Here is a 10,584-nt window from a genome sequence, read left to right as displayed (position 1 = left end):
GCCGTCCACACGTTGATCACAACGTGGGCTTGGAAACCCTAGTAGCTGTGCTGCCATGCCCCGTACGCCGGTACGCCTCGGGGAACCAGGGGGGGGGGGGGGGGGGCTCAGTTTGGCTCACCTGAACCCGAATAGTTTGGGTCTCCGGGGTGCCGGGGGTGCCGGGGCTGCTGAGCGCTGAGTTCATATTTGCCATGTTGTTCAGCCCGCCAGAGCTGCCTGGCCGGTGGGTGCCTGTGCTGGGGCGCCTTGAAGCCGTGCCTGGCCGGATTGGCGACATGTTTTGTTGGGCGATCCCCCCCTGAAGAGCAATTCAGCGACAGGAACAAGGCGCAGATTCTCATTGCCAGGCATGCATTAGCTGATGTGGGTTGGTCCAGACCACGACCTTATCGGGAAACAGAATGGGACGTGGCAGGGGTTGAGCAGCCTGCAAGATGCACAACGCCGTACCTGAAGGCGTTCCATCTTTTTCTGCTGGGCGAGCTGCTTCTGCTGTGCAAGCTTTGCCTTGGCAGCTTGTGCGTCCTGTGGCAGCGGTGGACACAAGAAGGGAATTAGCAAAAGATGGCATCTTTGGGTTGGTGTGTAAGACCGGACCATGCAAGCCTCAAGGGGTGAATGTGCACAGTGCGGTGGGGCCATCAGCAGGGCGCAGACGGCATTTGCCCAAAAATCACACCTGGGCAGACATCTGGGGGGTGCCAGGAGGCCGCGGGGCTGGGTCTGCAAGTACGTCTCCCCCAATTCCGTTGTCGTTGTCGCTGTATCTATTGCCTGGGGAACATAGGCCACCAGACGGTGGTTAAGACTGTGACGCAGACAGGTAAGGCAGGCAGGCAGGCAGACAGACAGACAGGGAGCGTGGGAGGGAGGGCAGGGGTTAGGAGAGGCCCGGAGGGGGCAGGGACACGCACTTGTCATAGCGCGATTCCAGGTCGCAGCAGAAACAGGTCTAACCGGAACGCTGGCAGTTCCAGGCCGGGCGCCATCGCCTCCACCTCCACTTGGAGTGTAGGACTTGGCGTTCACCGCCAATCATGGGCGGTGGAATGCTCATGGTCGGGTACTGGCCAGACTGGTCAGTTGCAGAGGACCTACGCCTACATGGACCAAAGGTCGTTAGTGCCTAGTGACCGGGCTTCTGCCGGTAGTTGTACACTGCACCACTGACTCCTGTCCAACTAAGGGCGGAGCTGGCCAAGCATGTCAACACCCTGCCCCGGCACCCTTGCACTCCAGAGGTACTCTCGTGCCCGTTTAGGCTTTGAGGAAACAGTACCCGAATGGCTAGCCCCTGTAACGAGAGCTAGCCAGAGGCGGAAAATGAAGCTTCCCTGTACGACACAATCCTCCTAACTGTCTGGAGCAGGGGGGGTTCCATGCGGACAACCGGGCACGTCCTGCTTCAAGCCCCCGAAAGATTGGCGGGAGGAAGGGCGGAGCAGGGCGGGAGTGACGGGCTTCAACCTAACGAGCCATAAAACGCCATATTCAGGCAACGTCAAGTGCCTCCCCACAGTCACCAGAGGTGGGGGTATGTTCGCTTGACGCCTCTCCGCACTGCCAACGCATGTGCGAACTCCGTTACGCATCGTACGGGAGAGACCGTTAAGCACCCGGCTGGAATGCCGTCCGCCGCGAACAGCAAGAGAGCAGGAACCCCAAACCCGCACCGAATCTAGGCCTGACGCTGTCGAGGTGTGTTATGAAGGGCTTGCATCGCCATTCGGAGAGCTAAGTGCTCAGTGGCCGTAAGCATGCATACCTTGCGCTGGCGGGCCGCGTGGGGTGGGCCGGACCCATGGCCGTCTTGGCCTCCCCCGGCCCCAACAGGCTGTCCTCAGACAGGAACATAGTGGCGACGGTAGTCCAGGTCCGCTCGGCCTATCCGAAACGGATGGTTTGGATGTCGGACGGACTGTCTTTAGCTCTGTTTGATCGACAGCAACGCCCTAACTGGAGCTGGTTGCTTAGGGAAGTCTGCCAAAGCCCGTCAATTAATCATGCCACTACCGACTGTACTGCCTACTGGACCTGCATGGATCCTGACGGCCTACCCGCGCTTGGGCGTGGGCTGTCATGGAATGCTCGCCATATCCCGAGATTCACAGACAGAGCCCCTGATAGAGGTAGGGTAGACCTACGAGTACCTCTAGAGCCAGCTACCTACCCCTAACTATACACCTGCCCCAGGGTCCCCAAGCCGGCTGCGACCGCGGTGGGGGGGGACTGGGACGGCGCCGGGCACATTGATGTTTCGGAAATACTCGCGTAGGAGATACTGGGGGCGAAAAAAACTCGCGTACTGGGGGCTTGTAGCCACGTAGGCCGGGTAGGGCAGGTCCTCCCCTGCCGCGGTAGATAGGGGCTTATCAAATATGAATCTGGTTGCCAGTTGCCACGTGACGTGCGGGATGTATCTCTCCAGGTGGGGTAGTTATAATAGATAGATAGTACGAGTAGCCTTTATTACTTATTATTACTAGTACGAGTAGTAGTTATTACCTACCGACCGGCCTGGCGCCTACTGTACATACTACATACCGCTCTCGTTGCAGGTAGGGCACCCCGCACCCTACCCTACGGCCTACCTGACAGTACATTCACTCCCGGTACGAGCAGGAGGTGCCTACTGTACGAGTGCGGCTGTGCGGCTGCCCCTATATATGTACACTCCGTATATGCACTCGTCTGTAACCAACCTCTCATTGTACGGGTGTTCACATCAGCCTGCCTGGGTGGGAGGCCTGTCACTTCATGTACGCACTGCCGGTCGTCAAAACTGTTTGAAACACAAGTACCTGCGGACACTCACAAGGCATGCCACCACGTCAATTTCTCGCGAACTGGTATTCGTCCCCACCCCTCGGCTTAGTCCCTCTGTAGAAATGGGAGGTGGTGCTTCCTCGCAGCGCTCAACGGCCCATGCTGGGAGCTGCAGGCGACCCCCGCAAGGGCACCCAACAGTGGAGCGCCCCATGACGCCGCGCGAGCGCCACAGACGTCGGCTGCCCAGCTGCCCGGGCACGCGGCACAACACAACACTGAGACTCGTGGCCAGACCGTTGGGACCGCTCCAGCTTTGGCACTGAGGCCGTCATTAGAACCGACTGCCGGTGGGTGCCTGTCCCCTGGCCTTGGGGAGTTGCAAGCGAGTATATGACTTTCGACTCTATACAATTGGTGGTGCGAGTTTCAGAATGTGCGGGGCATCCCTGAGCATGTTGTTCATGCGGCTCTGCACAGGTACCACACAGCGGCAGCCGGTTGGGTCTCTTGAGTCAGATGCCGGCCTTGTTACTGATATTCTGCTAGCTATTGGGCGGGAGGAGCTAGCAGACAACCCAGCCACGGTTGATCTGTTGAAAGACATCTTGCGGCAGACAAATGGCGACACGATCCGATCGGCTGAGCTAATCAAGGATATCATGGCAGACAATGGCAGTTCCCCGTCGACTCCACAGCACCCAGAGAGGATGCAGGAGGCAGTGGGGCTGGAGATGAGCGGGGGCAACTTTCAAGACGCTATCTACCAGGTGTACAGCGCTGACAATTGCATGCTCCAGGGTACCTACCACTACTGAGCACTCGGACGCACACGCCTGCCTCTACTCACACACACATACACACACACACACACACATGTACATGCACATGCACATGCACATATTGCACACGCTGCCATCACTTCACCCACGTGCCGTCTTCACAGCCCTCTGCATCCTGGACTGGAGTCGACCTGCCCCGCGAAATCTGGACAGACGCATGCGTTTCTGCACCGGCGGCAGCCTGCATCCCTGTACTCTATCCTGCGATGTGTTGGAATATGCACGGAATGTATTCTCCCTTGCCTGTGCCACGCATACGTGTTCCCCACCTTCCCTCTGCCCTTCACCGATATATTACTCACTGCCCATTGCTGCAGCGGCCTCCTCCCCTCAATCCTCCCCCAGCCCCACCCCAACCACCTCCCGCTCACAAGCCTACACCGCCAACTCTTCATAAGCATCTTTCTGCGTTCCTGTACGCACAGGATGTGCTCAGGAAGGCGGGTGGGGACGAAGCAAGCGCCCTGCGGATGATGCGCGACCTTGGAATGGAGCCCCCTCCAAGCACGCAAAGCAGGCCAGGCCGCCGGCCGCTCGCTCCGTGGGATAGGGTTGACAGTGCACCAGAGGCAGCGACCACCCACGCTGGTGGAGGGAGTTACGAGGTATGACAACTCACCTGCCATCCTACTATGGGTGTGCGTGCCTCACCTCCTCTCTGAGATCGGCGCTGTCTCCCTTCGCAAATCTTTCTGGACATCGTTCGTCAGAATAACGGAGACACATCACTGGGTGTTCAGAAGATGGTGGAGCTTGGTATTATCATGGATGACCAAGCGATTGCTGCAGCGGCAGATGCTCTGGCCAGGGATATTGGCCAATTGGGGACTTCCGTGCAACATTCACATAACGGGAACCGGCAGCACGTGTCACCTGCTCGGACACCTGAGCTTTACCCTCAGCTGGCTACCCCTGACTCAATGGCCACCATCTCAGCTCCAGGTATTAGCTCAAGCTCCGTGATCACGACTGCGAACAGCAATGGGAGCGGAGCTGTCCAGGTCCCGAGCTCCACCAGCAGCGATCACTCCACTCGCCCGCCGTCCTTGAACTTCCCTGTCAGTGGGGCCTCTCTAGAGCCACCTCCTTGGCCAGAGAAGCAGCAGTAGGGCTGGGCCTGGGAAACTCAGCTTTACTCCCTGGTCTGCCCACCTAGCTGGGTGCAGGCGATCAACCCTCTGCCTCCGCTGCCCCTCATTAGCTGCCCCCACCTTCAAGGCAGTCTGCACCTCGCCAGTCACAGCAGCCACTCCTCCGTACATACCAGGTACGTTGCAGCACAACAGTTGTGCAGTCGTCCATGACGCGGCATCTCATGCTGTATGCATTGGTGCACATTCCCAAAGCAGGACGTGCAGTCATGCCTACCACCCACTATAGCACCAACACATAAAGGGCAATTGATATAAACTGTTTACACACTGTTTCTGCAACGTTTGTAGTTGCTGTGCTGTCAGTCCCCCCGCTTTCTCTCCTGTCGACACAGCTATCCATATCTCTTCCCGGAGATCGACGTACCTGTACGCTCCCTAACCCTTGCCTCCAGTCACTCAATCTCTCTCTTTCGCTTTCTCACTCTCTCTCTCTCTCTCTCTCTCTCTCTCTCACACACACACACACACACACACAACTTTCAGACTAGCATGTGGATAACATCCACATGTGAAATCCGTAGCTGAAGCAGTGCGGTAAGGGGCGGAGTGGGATTCGTTCAGGACCGAGCTTTGATTCACACATGTGTGATGCTTTGCGCCGGCGCTGCATGCATGCATCCTCTGAACCCGCCCTAGTCTGTTGTACGCATCCAGGCGTTAGCAAATGCCACGGACAACTTTTCTCCCCGCAACCTTCTTGGAGCCGGTGGCTTTGGGGCAGTTTACCGTGGGGTGTTGCCTGATGGCATTCAAATAGCTGTGAAGGTACGGCGGCCTACACACGTTACGATGGACACTCATGTTGTCCCTCGTTTACAGACCAAGTGGTGCGGGCGCTGAGCCGAGGCCTGATTGGAGCACAGGCAAAACTCTAAATGTTTCAGTAATTGTTTTGCTGTACTTTAGAAATTGGACACCTCGGGACTGCAGGGCGAGAAAGAGTTCCAACGCGAGATAAAGGTGATTTTGCATGTGTGATGCACGATGTTATTTTTGCAACTTGCTTGGCTCCTCACTGCCCGCCTTTGCCACGTGGCATGCATAGATAGGATCGGCCCAAATTCTGGGACTTGTGGGAACACAGTGTGTTCGTTTTCATTCATGGCATCCACCTGACCATCGCTCTGGCTCACGCTTAGAGTCCTTTCCAGTTGGTGGCGTCATGTCCCTTTTGACACTCCTCAGAAGTTGACACTCCTCAGAAGTTGACACTATACACCGCAGATCCTTGGGAAGTATCAATCTCCGTATGTTGTAAAGCTTCTGGGGTATACTCTTGATGAGGTAAGCCTGATGAGCAGATCAGTGTGGCCGGGCGATGTTGTTTTAATCGTGACCGTTGTCTCTAGGCTTTAGGATACAGAAGTCACAGCCTGTCAGTCATATACAACACCGCGATTATGAATCAGCTCCAGCTGCGGCCGGCCGTGACCTGACGTCCTTGCCTGAAACCTGGCACTGTGTCGCTGACAGGCAACATACTGCCTGGTGTATGAGCTAATGCATGGCAGCTTGGACACACGGCTAGAGCTGGGGCAGACACTGGGTTGGCAGAACCGCATTGCCATTGCAATGCAGGCCGCTGCGGGCCTGGCTTTTCTCCACCGGGTGAGACTCGTTCTCTCCATACAGAGAGGAAATCGAAGATGCAATGCCCGCCCCCTCTCATCGATAGGAACTTCCAGCAGCAATGGCATGTTTCAGGATCTCTCGATACATTTCAATCAATGTTTCCGAAAGTTGTCTGAGAATTTGGAACCCCCCCCCCTCTCCACTCAATCGTTGCACCCCAGGGCACCACCTTTCCACTGGCCCACATGGATGCCAAGAGCGCAAATGTACTGTTAAGGGGTGAGAACACTGCTCATGGCTGGCAGAACCTCCCCTGTGTTGCGATCAGTGACAGCTGCCGACTGAATTGGTCGCTGGAATGAGCCTTTGCACGGATCCTTGTCACCCCACCGCGTCACTCTAACGCCACGCCACCTCCCGCTGTTGCCGCCCCCGCCCTGTGCCCTCTCGTTTTTTTCACGGGCCGCCCGCACATGCGCTCCGTATGCGGGCCATAACAGTTGCTCCTGCTTCTGGCGTTTTCCTCAGAGGACGGAGGAGCGTTCTCATTTGCCAAGATAGGGGATGTCGGACTGGCCCAGCTGCAGTACAGTGCGGACGGCATGTCTATCACCAACTTGAACTCTGGACCGCTGTCAACGCGAAGGGGTGCACCCTTGCCCTCAATGACAATGACTATGGGCTCGGTTGCCACCACCTCATCGCTTAGGTGAGCTGTCAGCATGCCCTCACCCCCCGCGAGTCCGGTGCGCGTGGTCCCCAGCCTTCATATTCGGCTCCTCTCCTCCTGACCATCGAGCCTGTGAGACATCTGTCCAATGCCCCCCCCCCCCCCCCCCCCCGCCTCCGGTGGTCTATAGCTGTCCATGCTACACCCACCAGGCACACAAAACCCCTCCTCACCACCAATCATCGATGGCCCTCTGGGCATTTCCCCTCAAGGCACCATTCCCTTTCAATGAAATTGACTGCCTAGTTGCATCCCAGTATGCCACAGTAAACAAGACAATTTTTTGGATGTTATCCATGGGTTCCAACGGCTACCTGGATCCAGTGTACCTCGAAACGGTGCGCCACCCACAGCAGTACATCTCAGAAAGTCTCAAACTGTCATGAAATCTAACTGTTTACCGTACACAGTCGCCACACACACACACACACACACACACATACATACATACATACACACGCACGTGTTGGAACTGCACACCCCTCTTGACGTCCTACTCCATTGAAGCCTCGTGTGCCCTGCAGGGCCGTGGAGGCTCATCCAACGACGTGTTTGCATTCGGAGTGGTTCTTCTCGAGCTTATCACCGGGCGTCCAGCAATCTACCGCGGCAATGGAGGCACAGGCCTTGCCATAATGCTGGCCAATACGGTGAGACACAACCTCTGGATAGCAATCACGACAGTAGCACATGTCACCTGTGCACCGGTCCTGTCCACGCGCGGCTAGCGGGGCTGCTCGGTTGGCCTCGGCCTGCACATCTCAGTTTTGCAGGGATGCCTGTTCTGTCAGGCAATCCTCGAAGCAAAAGATTCGATTATACGTAGCAGAGGAAAACGCCAGTGCGCTAGTCTTGGGTCAGACACTTTTTCTAATCCGTGCAACCACATACACGACATCCTGACATGGGCTGCACAACTTGTGGCTTACAGGTCGGTGGGAAAATGGTTTCCATCGGCAATGGATGCCCGGTTCACGAGGGATTCTCTGCTCAGTTGTTGGAGTACACCAAAACCGTAGCTGATGGCCAGGCTGGCAGCTGGCCGGAGTGGGCGGTGAGTGAGATTACACGGATTTTAGCAGTCGTGCCTAGCACGCTGTGATTGCACAATGCGTGAGCGTGTCTGTGTGCGGATCAAAGTTCGGCCCAGGAGGAAGGGGAGGGGCCAGCATTGTATGCATGCGCCATGCTGTCACTGCGTCTGCTGGCCAGAATTAGCAGGATATCACTCTCTGCTGCGCCAGATGGTTTATCCCTGTGGTGCCATGACTGGGTGTTGTGCATCATGATGTGCAGCTGGACGCCCTGGGATGCTGCGCGGTGTGATGCTTGTTGCCCGACCGATCCCTGCGGCTAAAGATGGACACTCTGATGATCCGTGTGGCAGAACTTCACGTGAGGGCAGGGGGGGTTGTGCCCTACGGGGTACTGCAAGTTTGCGAAGCTGTCGGGAAACCATTTTCACCTTAGCCATGGCGTGTGACTGTCTGGGTACAGCATCCCACCCCCCTTGCCAACCGCCTGCTGCTGCCGGCCTAGAGCCCTACCACGATGCCACGGCGCGAGGATTTGACCCTGTAAGGTGCTGACCCCACCACCGCCAGCCCGGCGCCCACACTCAGGAACGGCCTCAGACAAACGGCTCCCACCGGCTCATGCGCCCTCGCCTGTGAGAGTGTGCTCCCATGCCATGGGACCCCTCTGCGCTTAGAATGCACTATTTTCAGACTGCACGGCCTGCCCGCGCCTTGTCGATCCCGACCAAAATCCGCATTCGGTCTGGAGAATTTCTGCAACGTAAATCTTCCATATATTTACCGTGCAACTGAGTCATGCAAGTTGTTAAAATGGCGCTTGTTCTATACCGTCCCACACATTCTGAACCAGCACAGGCCCACCCGCGGAAGTGCCATCATGAGTAGCGATATTTGGCTTTCATCCGAACTGCATGGTATCAGGAGGAAGTCCCTCCTGATGCTATGGCTCACCTGTGCTCACTGCTCAGCCACGCACAGGTGCCACCTGCTCTACTACGAGTACTCGTAACATGGTTATAATTAACAGATATCACAACCGTACTCGTACTCGTAATGCTGCCTTCGGGCTCTCGGGCCGGCCGGCCGGGGGGAAATTTTGCTCATGCATCACATGCCTCGGCCATCGAGCCGGGGAACAATTGCTCATGGCCACCGATGGCCACCCGAACAATAATGAAACGTACACAGAACGCACCTGCATGAAGCTCACGAGTCATGAATAAGATAATCCTTGATCCTTCTAGCTCGTGTGACCGCGACATTAACGCGAATACTACTCAAAATTAAATAGGAAGCTATGAATTCTCCATTACAGATATACAAGCTTAGTTGCGAGGTTTAATCCACGCACGGCTAATCCTTGAATTAGGCCTGGCGTCGCCGGTACGTTTTCATATGGACGATCCCATCATGGTTAGGCATCGTAGCATACAGTCCTCCAGTTTTCCGGGTGCCGCCAGCTCAGGATGGGGGCAGGAGACGGGGGATGGGAATAATGACCATCACAACAAACAGGTACGACATTAGATTCAAGAAGCTAATCCATGTCAAAAAAAGGTAATAGAAAGTATATCCTATGTCAATTGACGTAGAGTGGACAAAAAATGAGCGTATTCGATGAATATATATGACATAAATAATAATAGTTTCGGTTGATCGAATTAAACCGTTGAGTCGAGCCTCAAGTTCACATGTGCGCGGGTTGCCTACGAGCAGAGATAGCCATGGCATATATATGATTGAGGGTCTGCGTGATGGCTAATGTAGATATATTATTAGCTCGATTTTCTCCGCTCGTTCGCGCCGACTGACCACTCCAAAACGACCGCTGGTTGCCTGAAGCTCTGCTCGATCCCACCGCAAGGTATCGCCGCGGCTTCATTCGATCCTACCGCAATCAACCTCCCCTGTACCTGTGCAGTATTGTATTCGGTCACTGAACCTCTTTGTCTGCTGCAGCACAACAAAACGCGTGGTTTGGACGCCACCACAGACTCCGATCAGTAAATTCAACCCCCCGTCAGCCGCCCGCACAATGTCTTTCGTCGCCCCCGCCAAGGCCGGCCTCACCTCCCGCAGCTCCGGCTTCGCCCGCGGATCCGGGGCCAACAGCCTCTCCACCGCTGCCCCCGCTGCACCATGCCGCTCCTCCCGCACATCTGTGGTCACTGAGGCCAAGGTCGGAGGGGCCTTCCATTCCCCCCCCCCCCCCCCCCCCACTTGCCTCTGTCCCGTACAACATTTCGGCCGCCCAGACCGATAAAGGGTGGGGCGGGCTCTGATCGCTCGACTTTGCCACCACCCGCCCAAGTGACGCTGGCCGCACAATAACGGGCATCTTCCGGCAGCTTCCTCGAATGCCTGTGGATTATCTGCTCGGGCCTAGGCCTCGGGAGTGTGGGTGGCGACGGAAAGCCTCAATAATTCAGTGCAGTCTGGGGGCGTTATTTTTACTGTTACAGCCTAGAGGCGGAAGCGGA

At 56.3% G+C, this 10,584-nt stretch overlaps 1 protein-coding gene across 1 annotated transcript; it reads right to left on the bottom strand.

Annotated features, from left to right (window-relative positions):
• Nucleotides 1-121: 121 nt before the first annotated feature.
• Nucleotides 122-1,824, bottom strand: LOC142356101 (uncharacterized; the record flags this gene model as incomplete). The annotated part of the gene is made up of 5 exons (XM_075408070.1): nt 1,769-1,824; nt 918-1,103; nt 683-777; nt 454-528; nt 122-301 (listed from the first exon to the last, which is right to left on the bottom strand). Coding segments are annotated over exons 2-5 (357 nt in total), but the record flags the coding sequence as incomplete, so codon positions are not given.
• Between the last annotated feature and the right edge of the window lie 8,760 nt (nt 1,825-10,584).

Source organism: Convolutriloba macropyga, unplaced genomic scaffold (assembly GCF_964194025.1).
Source record: "Convolutriloba macropyga unplaced genomic scaffold, txConMacr16.3 SCAFFOLD_6568, whole genome shotgun sequence".
NCBI classification, from domain to species: domain Eukaryota; kingdom Metazoa; phylum Xenacoelomorpha; order Acoela; family Convolutidae; genus Convolutriloba; species Convolutriloba macropyga.
Note: the sequence above shows the minus strand (reverse complement) of the source record. Positions and strands in the feature narration are given on the sequence as shown.